The 16,381-nt window shown below is 44.8% G+C and overlaps 1 protein-coding gene across 3 annotated transcripts in view; it reads left to right on the top strand.

Annotated features, from left to right (window-relative positions):
• Nucleotides 1–15,898, top strand: part of ADK (adenosine kinase) — a 202,381-nt gene extending 186,483 nt beyond the window's left edge. For all 3 annotated transcript variants that reach the window (XM_083615945.1, XM_083615944.1, XM_083615946.1), the window contains exon 11: nt 14,824–15,898. In XM_083615945.1, coding sequence (XP_083472071.1) covers nt 14,824–14,948 — 125 coding nt within the window. In that variant the 3' untranslated portion in view covers nt 14,949–15,898. The remainder of the gene's footprint in view (nt 1–14,823) is intronic.
• Nucleotides 15,899–16,381: the final 483 nt, after the last annotated feature.

The raw sequence follows: 16,381 nt of genomic DNA, 5'->3' as shown, positions 1-16,381 counted from the left end.
GGAAAGTATTGAAAGCAATGAGTTGTTGTTTAATGGGGGCAGTCACTGAATAGTAGGGGCCAGACAGAAAAATTGTATCGGAATTCTAGAAAGTTAAGCAAGAAATGGTAGAAATCTGGAAACTTTCTAGTTGGGTTTACTAGGTTTGCAGTGCACAACGTGAGTTTTTAAAGAAATCAATATTTGGCTAAGGGAGGAGAATTGAAGGATGCCGCTAAGAGAGAAAAAGGACTTGTGAGCACTGTCTGTTTGTAAAGTGGGGACAAAGAATGCATATTCTCATGTATGGGACAGTTGCATATCCCTTCATTGCAGGAGACTGGACTAGATGATCCTCAGGGTCCCTTCCAACTCTATGATTCTTTGACAGCTCTAGAGGGAATTCTCTGGCTGGCATCATGAGTGAGGGCGATAGAGAGGGTATAGAGAAAAGGCTGCCTCACCTGGAAATATGCCCCTCATTTAAGAGCCTAGAAATGCTGTTCGTTGTCACTGATAATCTGGTATAGTGGTGTTGCTGTTGTTTAGTCGTTTAGTCGTGTCCGACTCTTCGTGACCCCATGGACCAGAGCACGCCAGGCACTTCTGTCTTCCACTGCCTCCCGCAGTTTGGTCAGACTCATGTTTGTAGCTTCGAAGACACTATCCAACCATCACATCCTCTGTCGTCCCCTTCGCCTTGTGCCCTCCATCTTTCCCAACATCAGGGTCTTTTCCAGGGAGTCTTCACGATCTGTCCTTCCAGTGAGCACTCAGGGCTGATTTCCTTAAGAATGGATAGGTTTGATCTTCTTGCAGTCCATGGGACTCTCAAGAGTCCTCCAGCACCATAATTCAAAAGCATCAATTCTTCGGCGATCAGCCTTCTTGATGGTCCAGCTCTCACTTCCATACATCACTACTGGGAAAACCATAGCTTTTACTATACGGACCTTTGTTGGCAAGGTGATGTCTCTACTTTTTAAGATGCTGTCTAGGTTTGTCATTGCTTTCCTCCCAAGAAGCAGGCGTCTCTTAATTTCGTGGCTGCTGTCACCAGTGGTACCTTGGGTTAAGTACTTAATTTGTTCCGGAGGTCCGTTCTTAACCAGAAACTGTTCTTAACCTGAAGCACCACTTTAGCTAATGGGACCCCCTGCTGCCGCTGCGCTGCCGGAGCACGATTTTTGTTCTCATCCTGAAGCAAAGTTCTTAACCCGAGGTACTATTTCTGGGTTAGCGGAGTCTGTAACCTGAAGCATATGTAACCTGAAGCGTATGTAACCCAAGGTACCACTGTAGTTCAAAAGCACAGAAACATTTAATGGCAAAAACCTTTATTGAGTGCAGAATTAAGACATCTGACGGATTCTCATAAGCACACCAGTATTCGGGAAAAAGCAAAACTCCGAATGTCTTCAGTGACCTTCTTGAGCAGCTTTAACTCAGCTGTATGGCAGATGACATTTCCTTTTTATTGAGACAAACTAAATACGTTGGTAACTATAAACATTATGCTTCTGTGCATGTGCCAACCCCTTAGTTTGCAAGAGCATCCAAATGTCTGCTGAGCACTGGAAGCAACACAAAGCTTCTGTTTGGAAGTCTTTTGGTCTAAGGAAGATGAACAGAAAAAGAGAGGGACAGCAGGAGGATCTGGCTGGATCAAATAAAAAACAATTGAAGAAGAAGAGTTTGGATTTGATATCCCGCCTTTCACTCCCTTTAAGGAGTCTCAAAGCGGCTAACATTCTCCTTTCCCTTCCTCCCCCACAACAAACACTCCGTGAGGTGAGTGGGGCTGAGAGACTTCAAAGAAGTGTGACTGGCCCAAGGTCACCCAGCAGCTGCATGTGGAGGAGCGGGGAAGCGAACCCGGTTCCCCAGATTACGAGACTACCGCTCTTAACCACTACACCACACTGGCCCACCACCACACCACACTGGTTGTGAATAATTCAAAACTGGCTATGGTGACATAGGACAGTATTTTGAGTGAGGTCTTGGAAGTGAAAATAGAGTTGCCTTGATGAGCAGGGACCATTGCTGTTCTTCCAGGTACAAGAAGTAGCGTGGAAGAAGGGGGAAATAACAGGAGTAGCAGCAACTGATTCTGTCTGTGATGGAGGGAACATGGACCTGTACATTACATAGACCCATGAGAATTGCAAAAATGCATTATTATTATTATTATTATTATTATTATTATTATTATTACCCCACACACTCTGGGTGGCTCCCGAAAAAATCTTAAAAACACAATAAATCATCAAACATTAAAAACTTCCCTAAACAGGGTTGCCTTCAGATGTTTTTAAAAAGTCAGGTAGTTGTTTATTTCTTTGACATCTGATGGAAGGGTGTTCCACAGGGAGGGCGCCACTACCGAGAAGGCCCTCTACCTGGTTCCCTGTAACTTCTTGCAGTGAGGGAACTGCCAGAAGGCCCTCGGAGCTGGATTTCAGTGTCCGGGCTGAACGATGGGGGTGGAGACGCTCCTTCAGGTATACAGGACCGAGGCCGTTTGGGGCATATCACATCCCTGCTACCTGGGGCGGAGCAGGCATGGATTCCCAGTGCCAGGGTTAGGAGCAGCTTTTAGCATCTTCTCTACCATTGCCCTTTAGCATTTGTTTTCCATCGCTGTATGAACTGAGGAAGACTTTAGGTCCTATTTTGCAGGGAAAGGGTGTGTGAGAAAAAGCTGCCATCAGGACCAACTGAAGCTGTCAAACTATGTGGACCGTCGGTCATCTGTAGTTGGGATCAGTTTTGTTCTGGTGTCTCATGGCAAACACACTTTAAACTGGAAGGGAAATATTTTTCCTTCTTTGTTTTTGTTTGTTTACAGAACTTTTGTAGCATAGCTTAATTATAAAATTTCTCTAAAGAAATGTGCCCTTTTAAGTGCTGAACCCTAGTTTCAGCAAAATCCAGCATTTTGCACAGTTCAGAAGCATGAACCTTTTGGTTGCCTGTCTTAAAGTGCTCAAACCTTCCCTCTTATTAGTTCCTATATTTCTGCCATAATTTGGTTTCCTGATTCCGGGTATGAGCTCCACATCCTGCCCAGATGGCTCTTCTTTCTGTACTGACTGAATAAAAGCTTTTGCTTTCTTTGTCCAGGGGAGCTACACTATCCAGCAGCTATTATTCAGCTGGCAAAGTATGTTGAACCCATGTTGGGAGATCTTTTAAGGTGTGCATCGAAGCCTTAAAGTGTGCTTTGAGCTTTTCCAGCAAGATCTTCATTTTCTGCCACGTTCTCTAGGTTGAAGTTTGCACGCTGCAGAAAAACACATTTGGTGAGCCAGAGAGATACATTACTAAAATGCATTGCCACTGATGGTGCTTCAGAAATACATCTTGGTCAAGCTTATAATATCTGCTGCTTCTAGTGGGTCTGTTGTTGTTAACACAACTTCTCTACAGTGTCCTTATGCTTCTTCTGTTTTTCAGCAGCCCTTTCAAATATTATTTATAAAAGGGTTTTTCCCCCTTGGATATCATGTCAGAGCCCTGAAATACATCCCTTAAATGTTTGCGTTGCTCTGAGGAACTTCATTATTTATCAGCTGCTAGCTAGCTTTGTGTCATTCATTAAATATATATAGCTTTTTCTGTTCTAAAGATCTTCATAAATGAAGCATGGCAGGGTTGGGGGGAAGCGGAGACCAAAGGATGTTTTAGCTATGGTTTCTTTCCTTCCAAGTGAAGATAAAGTGCGAAAGAGATTAGCTCAACACTGGCGTCTGATTTGACTCTGAGGATCCTCTTATTGCAGCTGTATAAAGCGTTGAAAATAAAATTCAGCCTTTTGACTGACAGCCTGTTTCCCCTGGTATAATAGCTGAACTTTCTGATGAAGCATCTGTCTTGACTTGGAAAGGGCTGGCTGTCATTCCAGCTACCCGCTTATGGCCGTGCTTGGCAATTTGTGTCATTCTTAACCCACCAAGATAAATGCCGTATCTCGAGCCAGGCTTCTCCGAGGCCTCTTGGTCTCTGTAACTGGCCTTCCATAAACTAAATATTGCCAAATTATATGCTTTCGGTGTATTTTTCTCTGTCATATTTGAAAGATCCTTATTATTTTGATAAATGTTTTGGCTGTACAGCGCTATGGATTTTCTAATCCAGTTATCGCCATTTAGAAACTGCCTCTCCTTTTAAAGATTCCAGCCACATTTAAAGATATTAGCAAGTGGGACCTCACACACAGGAGGAGGAGGAGGAGATCTCTTCCTGCTGTGGGCTCCAGACAGCATTGTAGTTTCGGGAGCTGGGAAAGGCATAAATAACACCTTTTTGCTTCCCACCCCACAGCCTTCCTATGCTGTGCTCTGTAAGCACTTTATTGCTCTGTTGGGGGTGGGGGGAGTCTGGGAAGGATGCCCTTGTTCCTTCCTCCTGTAACATCTCAGTCTGCTGCGATTTTGATGACAAACTCCTTCGTTCCGGATAGCCGCATTGTAGTCTAGTCCTGGCATCCCCTTTGTTGGCGGCAGAGGCTTCCCAGTCCTAAAACTGGAATCACCAAATACTTCTGCCCACCCGCACAGAAATGAGAATTGCAGAATCTGATTCTGTTTCCAAATGAATGGGAGAACTGTATGCTGCTATAACAGGGTGCCTGCTCCAGGATAGCAGTTACCGTATTTTTTGCTCTATAAGACTCACTTTTTCCCTCCTAAAAAGTAAGGGGAAATGTGTGTGCATCTTATGGAGCGAATGCAGGGTGCGCAGCTATCCCAGAAGCCAGAACAGCAAGAGGGAGTGCTGCTTTCACTGCACAGCGACCCCTCTTGTTGTTCTGGCTTCTGGGATTCAGCTTTTTTTTCTTCTTGTTTTCCTCCTCCAAAAACTAGGTGCGTCTTGTGGTCTGGTGCGTCTTATAGAGCGAAAAATACGGTAATAAGAGCCCTGATGGATCAGGCCAAATGCCCAGCATAGCCCAACATCCTGTTTTCACAGTAACCGGCATGGGAATCACACAGACAGGATCCATGTGCAACAGCAGTTCCCAGAAACTGATATGTAGAGGCATGCCACCCCCGACAGTGGGGGCAAAATATAGCTATCACAGCTAGTAGCCACTGGTAGCCCTACCCTTCGTGAATTTGTCTAATCCTCTTTTAAAGCCCTCCAAGTTTCTGTCCAGCTCAAACCTTCCCCGCCTCCTCCTGCATGCCAGCCACTCCGCTGGGTGTTAGAGCACTGCGTCTTTGGTTTGGAAGCACGCGGCTGCCTTCTCATCCATCCTCCCAACTACCATCCTCAAGCAGCTGTGCTAGAATTCACCAGCACATTATGAGCCAATGCAGGAGTCCCTGGAAAAGCTTTTGCTTAAGCATTGCCCAAAGAAACTCACAATGGTTGGCCCAAATAGAATTCAAGCAAGGGAGGGGGGCGGGCTGCATATAATTATTTTAAAAATCACTGTGCTTGCCTCCCCATCACTTCAGCTCTAGCCTTCCCACCCTTCCCATCAGGGTACTTTGGCTGCGTTGACTTTGGTCTTTCAGATTTCATCCAGCTCCATCACTGTCATCTGCCCAGAGGTCTCCTGCCCCCTTAATGGCTCCACCTTTTCTCCCACGCTGACCTTATGCATAGAACTGCATTCTGCAACACCTACATGCAGCCACCTCTCTCTCCCTTTAAACTTCTCCCTAACACCCTTTAACCACCATCCCCATCCCAAACTAAGACTAAGTAGATGCAGTAGAGCAGGCTTCCTCAAACCCGGCCCTCCAGATGTTTTGAGACTACAATTCCCATCATCCCTGACCACTGGTCCTGCTAGCTAGGGATCATGGGAGTTGTAGGCCAAAAACATCTGGAGGGCCGAGCTTGAGGAAGCCAGCAACAGAGCCATGTGTGCATTCCTTTCCTATTTGACTTCGTTCTGTTGCCACAGCTATGTCAAATGTTAAATTTTCTGCTCTCCTTGTGTTTGGGTCAAACTTGGCTAGGAAAGAAGCATTTACTGTTTAGCATGTGGTCCATTTGATAAGCAGTGATCTCATTGTGCTTTTTTTTTTTTCATTCTTGGAGATGAAAAATATTGATATTGAGTAAAAATATTGACACGTCGCAGGCTGTTTGTTCCAGCTTTCTGGACTCCTGCAGAGTATTTTATAACAACCTTATTGATGGGCCTCTTTACCCAGCTCTCTAGGTTTAACTGAGCTGAGTCGATTTGCCACCACAGCTTCAAGTAGCTGTTACAGAACAAGCAAGACACCCTAATAAAGCTGTAAGTGTGTTTGCTCAAACATGGTATTGATTTTACTTGGTGAGGGGGAAGCAAGTCCTTAGCATGGTGTCAGGGCGGATGAGCCGAACTGCAGTTTTTCATTGTTGTCTGTCGTGGATGTGGAAAGCTAAGTGAAGCTGCAAGGGGATAAGTTAGAATTGCCAGAAATTTAAGGTCAAATCCAACACTGCATGCATGGAGTTTTGCTTGTGCAACTGGACTTCCGCTTCCTCTCTCCTCCCCATGTGCCCTCAAAATCTGCTCCAGTTGGTCCTGCAACTATGCAGAGCAGATTTTAAGGTTGTGGAAGGCAGGGGGAGAAGATGAGAGGAAGAGAAAGTTCTGTTGCACTAGTGGAACAGCTTTTTCTTGCTTCTTGCTTCTTTCTTCTTTGGTGATCCCTCGTAGCCAAGTAAGATGGTCTTCCAAAACAGGGTTTTAGCAGTGAGTCAGTAAGTGATTGTGGAGGCCAATTCAGGATCCACACGTCCTTCCACAGTGGGGACATAGGTTTCTGGGCAGGAGTTGATAATGATGAGGGTTTGCCAAGCATGCCTTCCTCTTGGCACCTTTCTCCCTTTCGTTCTGAGTTTGAGTGTCTTCAAAGCCCATCACACCTTTGGTAAAGGCTGTTCTCCAATTGGAGCGCACGCAGGCCAGTGTTTCCCAGTTGTCGGTGTTTATACTGCATTTTTTTAGATTTGCCTTGAGAGAGTCTTTAAACCTCTTTTGTTGACCACCAGCAATGATATAATCTTAAGCTGTAAAATCTGCTAACTACATGGCTCTGAGTTGGGGCAGGTGAGGGAAGGGATGGTTTGCAGTGGTTTCCACTTATGTCTTGGATTCTGCCAGTCAACCAGCTACAAATCCACCTGACAGTTACCTTGTCCAGCCCACATTTTACCAACTTCTGAGCAAGAATATCATGGGGGACTTCTCCCCAGTCTTTATTTTGTCCAACAACAAAATGTTCTTTGGGATTAAGTTATTTGCAAAGAGGGATGTGGGTTTGGGATCTTTGATGTCACACCAAGTACAGCAGGATAGAGATCAATGGCAGCTGAAAATATTTGCTGGGTACCATGCCAAGTTAACATTTGGAGATACTTGTCAAATCAGCAGGCGGCAACCTTGGGCTTTACGACAAATCACGGGCAGAGGATGAGTGAAAGACAGCAAAATGAAATGAGCTCCATATGTATTTTTCAGGTGCACATTTTGCCCAGGGGTCCATTGGAGTTTCCCCTTTTTAATTGTGTTGAAACCATGAGCAGAGAATTCAGACGTCACTCATACAAACATGCAAACTCTGGGGGCGCCTTTAGTCCAAAGTCACTCACAGCCATTCGTATTAAAGTAATTGGAGGGAAGCACAGGTTTGTATTCCACCTTTTAGAGAAGAGAGACGACCCTTTAAGAAATAGCTGTCCTTGCATAAGATCTATTCCAACTCTTTAAAAATCCATGGGCCAAATTTCCAATTATGTGGCAAACCGCAAGTCCTACCCAAAACATGCTCCAATTTACTTCAGCAGGGCTAATCCGGAATGTTTAATGTTTAAAGTTGTTTGCCATTCCTAGTGGCATGAAATTAGATGCCAAATTGCATCTTTTAGAACACTAAAAAGAAAGCAAGTTTTCATTCAGAGTAGCCGGGCCTGGGTCTGATAAAGGCAAATCGACCATACTTTTTGGCTGCCACGGCCGCCATCTGCCACACAATTAAATCGTCAGCATCGCATCGTGTTGGTGTTAGTTGGTTTGTTCACTGATTAAGATGGCAAATCGTCTGCGTGAAGCTCTGAGTACCTGACCACCTAACTGCAATTGACCTGCCTCGTGGGCAGCCCATCATCCATGCCAGAGACTCTGAAAGTCTTCCAGAAATCAGAGCGCTATTAGCAAAGAGCTGGGGGATGATTGAATATCACAGCAGCACCTTCGTAAATAACACATGGCTGGCTGGGGTGAGCAGCTGTTTCCACCAAATGTGATGCAAAATGCCAGTGAGAGCATTCAAACATGGTGGCAATGGTTTCATATTTAGTGCATTGTCTTTTGAACAACAAAAAGAAAATGTTTGAGTCTTTTGCAGCTTGAACTTTTCAAAGATCTGTCATGTAAACAAGGCTAAAGCCCCATTTCATGGGCTGGCATGAATGTTTCTTTACTTCTTCTTTTTTAAAAAGTATTTAAGGAAGCAGAAACAGGGGTGCAGAAACGCATTAAACTGTACGCAATTGGTGGAAAAGATTTATTACAAATTGACAAACACCAGCAGCTTTCTCTATTGAAGCCGGGTTCATTTGGCTTAGGGTCTTCCTTTATAAAAATATTTTTTCTATTCCTCTTTTGGCCTAAAAGTAAACATCTTTTGACAGCAACGGCAAAACATTTTTCAGCCAAACAGTCTTGCCAGAACTCCAGGCTTTTTATTTGATTTTTAACTGTTGGGTCTCATAATTTGAACCATCTGAGCCTTCACATTTAATGTAAAAAACAAACAAAAAAACCCACCGTAAAAATTCTTGTTTATAATTTGCTTTTTTATTTAAAAGCATGTACTGGGGGCTGAACTTCCTCAACAGGGAGGCTCCCTGTGTGATTGAGAACCTTGGAAATGAGAGCCCAGCTGCAAAGGTTCAGGCCCCTTATGTGTAACACCCTCCAGAGCCAGCAGCAGCTAAACACCAGAGCCCAGGCTCTTGCCCAGGATCTTCACCCACACAGATAGCTCTTCCATATGCAACACCTGGGAGGGGTGGCCATCTTTGTCTTCCCACTGTTCCTAGCAGGCTTGGAAACCTATTGGGACAGGCAAAAGGAGCTGAAGTTGAAATCAGAATCTTGGCAGCGGCCGCCGAGACCATATAACACCGGTCTTGAAAGACCTACATTGGCTCCCAGTGCGTTTCCGAGCACAATTCAAAGTGTTGGTGCTGACCTTTAAAGCCCTAAACGGCCTCGGTCCAGTATACCTGAAGGAGCGTCTCCACCCCCATCGTTCTACCCAGACACTGAGATCCAGCACAGAGGGCCTTCTGGCGGTTCCCTCACTGCGAGAAGTGAGGTTATAGGGAACCAGGCAGAGGGCCTTCTTGGTAGTGACGCCCTCCCTGTGGAACGCCCTCCCACCAGATGTCAAAGAGAACAACAACTACCAGACTTTTAGAAGACATCTGAAGGCTACCCTGTTTAGGGAAGCTTTTAATGTTTGATGTATTACAGTATTTTAATATTTTTTGGGAAGCCGCCCAGAGTGGCTGGGGGGGGGGGCAGCCAGATGGGTGGGGTATAAATAAATTATTATTATTATTATTATTATTATTATTATTATTATTACTACTACTACTACTACTACTACTACTACTATTATTATTATTATTGGAAATGGGTTAAAATATGGAGAATTATTCGTTAAAGATCCCTAACACACACACACACACACACACACACACACACACACACACTGCACCTCTCACAGCACTACAGTTTGAAGGGATTCCCGGAAAAGGTGAGCACCTATGCAAGCAGACCTCAGATTGCTGGGGCGGGCTATTCATTAAAGAGTTGTGGTCTGGAAGAGTCTTACTTCTAGATGTCATGAGGAATGGCTGTTGTGTTTTCAGTCTGTAAGATCATTCCCACCCTTTGCTATTTTTGTATGTGTTCTTGAGCACTGGCCAAAATGGGTCACACAAACACACTTACTTTTCATCTTTGAGGGAGAGGGGAGAGCAGAACTCCTCCTGCTCTTTGCCAAACTCTGTTTTCTGTGTCTGTGTGCATTTGGCAACCTGCCTAATGCATTCTAGACACACTGACTCAGAAATTGCTGTTTTTATCTGCCTAATTTTTATATACATGCAAGGCACCACTAGCTCTTGAGCTTTAACCACCTAGAAACTTGCTGGCAAGCTTCAGGCCTTCCAGACAGTTGGGTTTCCATGCCTGACGCTCTCTCTCTCTCTCTCTCTCTCTCTCTCTCTCTTTTGCATCCAGTGATTTGTCCTGTAAGAATGCATGTTAAGTTAACGGACAGCAGATTGTTTTCATTGTGCTACTCGGAAACTATCTGATTTTGTCCAGACACGCTGCTCCGGCGTTGTCCATGTAGCCACACTTGGTAGGGAGAATTGCTTGCCACCACTAGGAGGTGTCTGGCAACCTTAGGTGGGAGATGGTCATCATTGAGATTCCTGTGGTCTTTACACTCGACCTAAAGTATTCTCCTGTTCTGGGAATACTTTATTCTCTTCCCAGTGACAGCAGCAGCCTTTACTAGGCCCTCTGATCTATATTCATCGCAATCTCCGTTGTTGTCTGGAAGAACGTTGTCAAAACAATCCTGTTTTCAATCTGCCCTATGACTGGCTCAAATTGGGGAGGGGACAGACGTTTCCTATGTTCTTACCGTTGTGCTTCTCATGACTGCTTAATACTCAATAATTAACAGAAACCAGAAGCTTCTCTTAACAACAGGTTTCCTAATATTTCTGCAGAGTTTAATTCCTACTTTGGCTGCAACATCTACATTCAATGCCAGGTTTCAACCCTGGACTATATGAAGCAAGAATAGGCAAAAATACACTGAGCAGAGGTTTTTTTCCTGACACTATTAACTACTTAGGGATGCGGGTGGCGCTGTGGGTTAAACCACAGAGCCTAGGACTTGCTGATCAGAAGGTCAGCGGTTCGAATCCCCGCGACGGGATGAGCTCCCGTTGCTCGGTCCCTGCTCCTGCCAACCTAGCAGTTCGAAAGCACGTCAAAGTGCAAGTAGATAAATAGGTACCGCTCCGGCGGGAAGGTAAACAGCGTTTCCGTGTACTGCTCTGGTTCGCCAGAAGCGGCTTAGTCATGCTGGCCACATGACCCGGAAGCTGTATGCTGGCTCCCTCGGCCAATAAAGCGAGATGAGCGCCGCAACCCCAGAGTCGGTCACGACTGGACCTAATGGTCAGGGGTCCCTTTAACTTTACTTACTACAGTGAGCTTCAAGGCATCATATCGGACCTTAGCTTTTCTCCAAATAGACTTGTGGAGTGTCAGGGTTTGACCTGAAGTTTCAGAAATTTAGCCACCACCTTAAGTTCTTGCGGGGGACGGACTAGCATCTCAGGGTAAAGGGACAGAGTATTTTTTGCTTGGACTGAGAACTTTTGCTTATTAACTCTGCCCCATCATCAGTCTCTACCCTAAGCTGTTGGGCCCAGCTGGGCTCTATCCTTTGCATGATCTATGGCACATCATTTTCGGTCACGACTTGACCTAATGGTCAGGGGTCCCTTTACCTTTACCTTTACCTATTAACTACAGAGAATCTATCTATCTATCTATGAATGATCAGAGGAAGGGGTTGTAATGGAGAGTGGTGGTATTACTGAACAGACTTGAGTCCTGACATACCTCCCAATCACCCCACCCCCCAAAATTAAGCACTACAATTTCTAGGCGTCCTTAGGGTGTGTACCCAAGATTGAACCCCTTTGTCTGCATTAAGCGAACATTCCCGTCTTCTGGTTGTCCGAATGGTAACATCCAACATCCGCCTCACAGTTGCGTAAGACCTAGAATGCAAGTCTTTCAAGGCTAACGCCGACCAGCCGATCCATGGTAGTTCTCAGAATTCCAAGTTCATAAACACAAACACTTAAGAGGAAATCTCTGGGAGGAATTCAGCACTGTGCTCCCTTGTTCTGTTAGTGCAAGCGTTTCCGCCGGCATAACAGAATGCTCTCTCTGCGGGGCTCTCCAGACCCCACCCACCCTGAACCAATTTGGGAGGAGAGTGGGGAAGCCCCATTGCGCTAGAGCCGTGTTTCTCGTACTTGGGTATCCAATTGTTGGACTACAACTCCCATCATCCCTGGCCACTGGTCCTGCTTGCTAGGGACGATGGGAGTTGTAGTCCAACAACAGCTGGGGACCCAAGTTTAAGAAACACTGCGTTGGTGGGATTCACTGTGCTGACTGCCACTAGAGCACCTACTTAGTTGACCCTTTGCCTTCCTCTCGTATACTAAATGTGTGAACGAGGATAGATTTAAAATGTGTGAATGGATGATCAAGTGTCCGTGAGAGCCGTCCATCTGTGTGTAGTTACAGGGTTTTTCCACATTAGTTGTGGCTGGGGCAAGCCTATTTTGTAAAGCACTACCACATTTCGCGGCGTATTGGCGGTCTACCCTCGTCTTTGCTGCACTTTGGTTTACGTTTACATTTTTATAATATCACATGGTGATATTTTGCTCAAAGGGCAGCATCTGGGTTAAATGGCTTTTGCCATGTTGTAAATCTCTACCTCACATAAGCATGTAATGAAAGGGAGAAACCAAATGAGAAAGGCATCCATATGACATGGGTTAAGGTGACACACACAGTGTGCCCAGACACTTGGAAACTCATGTGGGAGGTCTGGGCTGAGAACGCCCCACTTAGTGGTGTCATAATAGGAAACAGATGTCACGAGTGTCACTATGACTGGCATTTTTGAGGAGATGCTGTAGGGGGAATGAGCAATGGAAAAGCCTGGTTCCTGGGCCATTTGGGAACATTAGAAAAAAGGTACCAATTAGTAGGCCAGAATCTATAGACTCTTAATTTTAGAGAGTATCACCAAAAGTAGGATGAGCCCTGGCTTAGTGAAAGCATTTCCTGAGCACAAGTTTTATGGGAATATGAAGGATTCCTGGAAACGCTGAGGGGATGTCATCCAACTTAGGCTGGGTCTTCCCTTCTTGGGGGTCTTGCCTCTCTTTGACCAAACTATGTGGTTGATGGAGGTTGAGGGGAGAGTATATATGAAAAGAGACCGTGCCATCGTTGGGATGTGCAGTTTCCTTTTTCTAAACACGGGCGTAATTGGTGGTCAGCCACCGTGTTCCATCCTGTAGTCTTCATAAAATCAGGTTTTGTCATAAGTCCAAGGTGGTCATTAAAGAGTTGTGGCCTCCACACAGCCCATCACACTCTACAGCACCTTTTCTGACAGCCATGAACAGTTGGAGGTGGAGAGGAGGTCTATTCTGGGACCTGGGAGTGAAATCTTATTAAATCTTCTCTACTGTTGCAGAGACCATGGGTTTATCCGCACATGGTCTGAGATTGCATGAGCGAGCCCAAGGCTCACGTGCTCCCTCACTTCCACTTCCTCTATAATTCCATTCTTCAGTCACTCCAACTTCTGTACTTCCTATATAGAACAAACCATCGTTTGCTGTTAGAACCAAACCTGCAAGCTACGGTTTCTGGTTGCTTTCCAAAGCAGATTTGGAAACTATGATTTAGAAATAGCTTCCAGTTCCGATTAGGAGGACAAGTGAACACTGTTTGGATGTAATAGCAAACAATATTTTCTTCCTATTCAGTGCAAACGATGTGAATTGGAGCATGTGAAGGAAGGAATGCATGAGTCCATGACTTGCTCATATGACAGCTCTCTATCACCCACATACTTGAGACTCTTTTCTCCCCTTCCTTTAAATAGTTCGTGTGTGGTTTTTATTTTGTGTAGCTGTCTCTAGCTAGGGATGGATGAATGGATCAGCCAGTCATTCTTCTGTGTCAGTTTCCCATGCATTGATGCATATGTCCTTTTTGACCTTTTTTCCTTTCCCATACAATAAGCCCACAACATTTGTGGGGGTTATAGTCCAGGAATTGTACCTAAAGCCATAATGGTGTATAGTCAAAAACCCAATAGGTTCAATGGTGGGTGGGATTACCAAAGTCAGTTTTCCTGGAACCCACCCCCTTTCCTCCCTATTTTATTTTATTTTACTTATTGCCACATGTGTAAATGCACACAAGTTAAATGTGCGTAAGTTGCAGACTTACTGTGTTTTAAAAGATGCACAAAAATTCATTTTTATTTTTTCAAAATAGCTTTTCAATGCATTTTCCTCTAAAATACATCTTGTGGGGTGGGGGGTTTTTTTTGTTTTTTTTGTTTTTTTTTTTTTTTTTTTTTGCAAAACAGGTATTTTTGTGTGTGTCTTTTTTTTAATCAAAATGGCACAGCAAAATTCAAAACGGTACCCTCTCCAATTCATAGCTGCATATTCCAGTCTGCGTAAAAGGCTGGGACTGGTGAAGTAGGCTGGTTCAAGTTTAAAATGTGGACTGAGCGCATTCCTCTTCTATCCCTTATTCCATTTACTTGTCGTGGAGATGTTACGGAGGGGGGCCGGAGTCTCTAAACCCACACAGGATAGAATAGGCTATAAATGTTAAGGTGCAAACAATGAGACCGAGGAACCAGTTTCACCCATGCCTTAAGGTCCCAAAGCAGGAAGTCAGAGTTTTCAGCTGATCCCACTGGTCTTCCCTCTTCCTGGGTCTTTGGAAGAGTGTCTGCTGAAGAGCCCCAAACCGCGTGGCCTGGCATTCAGAGGACGGACGAAGCGCTAGTCTAGCTGTAGTTAGCTACCAAAGCATGTAGATGCCTCCGACTCCAAAACACAAGTTGATGTGAGTGTCAGGCTTAAGAACGGTCGCCTTGCAACCACCGCCTCCCAGCACGTTCCTGTGTGGCTCCCAGCACTCTCTCCATAACGCCTCCTTTCCCTCTTCTCCTGCAGGCTTCCTCTCGCAGCTTGTCTACGACCGACCGCTGACTGAGTGCATCCGCGCAGGACACTACGCCGCCAGCGTGATCATAAAGCGTTCTGGCTGCACCTTCCCAGAGAAGCCCGACTTCCACTGATACTTGGGCAACCTCCGAGGATCAAGAGGAGACGCTGCCTACCTTCCCTCCATTGACCCCTTTCCCCAGCTGCCCTGCACTGAGTCTTCTGTACTTTGGATTCACTTTGACCTTTCGCACACCTCTGTCTGAGTGCCCTTTCCCTGTCTCCAGCACAACGGTGTCCTGCACGTTTTACATTGAGGGGCCAGGCTCTCTTCAGCTTGACACTTGTGTACTCCCTTCGTACAGTTCCTAGGAGCAACTCTGTACGAAAGCACCCGCCACTGTTTAGCTGTGATGTAAGCTCTTCTAATATAGTCGTCTGATATATTCTACCCTGACCAATCCTGCTCAGCTTGAGCAGGTGAGAAACCCTCAAAAACTTTAATTGGCCGAAGACTGAATTAACAGCAATGTACTCGTGCGAGGAATTGCACTGTTTGCTCCTATGTGTGCTATATTCACACACACAGGGCTCCTTCCTGCTTCCACTGCATTGCATAGGAATTTGCCCATGTTTCAGGGAGCTTACCCAAGGCTGTGTGGTCCAGAGCAATCTTGCTGACTTTAGGAGGTTTAGGAGTAGGCTCCTAATTAAGTGCAGGATCTTGTAGATTTGGGGGCAGGGGGCTCATTTCTTCCAGGGCAAGATCAGGGTGTTCTTATGATATAAATAAAAGCCCATAACAGGATATTCTCCTGTTGCGAGCTGAAGGATGCATCTCAAAGCAGATATATTATACATTTGTGAAAGTGAAGTACAGAAATATTCATGCAGGTTTTCTCATCAGGATATGCCAAAACGGAATCTTTTTATTTCAACGCACAGTTTTAAGACAAATAATGTACTTCAAATAACTGAGAGATCTTTATTTGTATGTATGACAGTATTCAAGAGAGATGTTCTAAAAATGTCATTCATTACTATGTAATTTGATACTGATAAATAAAACAATTGTGATACAGTTGTTCTCTGGCTTTTCATTTGTGTGACCTTATGACAGAAAGTAGAGTAAGTCAGCATATCAAATGTTTTTTAATTTTGTTTTAATTTTTGTGTGTGTCCCTTTGATGCTGAGAACAGCCTCATCATTTAGAAAGGAGGGGGGAAGAGGTTGGGCATTATTTATCAAGAACTACAAACTTTCCAATGGAAAACACCCCCAGCAAATACAGGGACAGTTTGACTATATCAGTAAAATAATTCATATCTCAGGGTTGTCCCTGGAGTACAAAACTAAAGGTCTTAGTGGCTTTATAATGGATTATATTTTTAAACCAGGACCATATGGTGAGGTCTGTCTCTTTCAATTCCCTCGCCAAAGGCACACAGAGTCCTGCTAGAGGATGTAGAATATTATTCAGTGTCAAAAATTCTTAGTGGCAGAGTCAAAAGGGTACATTTAAGTTACAGCTCTTGAAAAGTGCAAATCTGAGGTATATTTACAGTT

Source organism: Podarcis filfolensis, assembly GCF_964270895.1.
Source record: "Podarcis filfolensis genome assembly, chromosome: 5".
In the NCBI taxonomy this organism is placed as follows: Eukaryota; Metazoa; Chordata; class Lepidosauria; order Squamata; family Lacertidae; genus Podarcis; species Podarcis filfolensis.
Note: the sequence above shows the minus strand (reverse complement) of the source record. Positions and strands in the feature narration are given on the sequence as shown.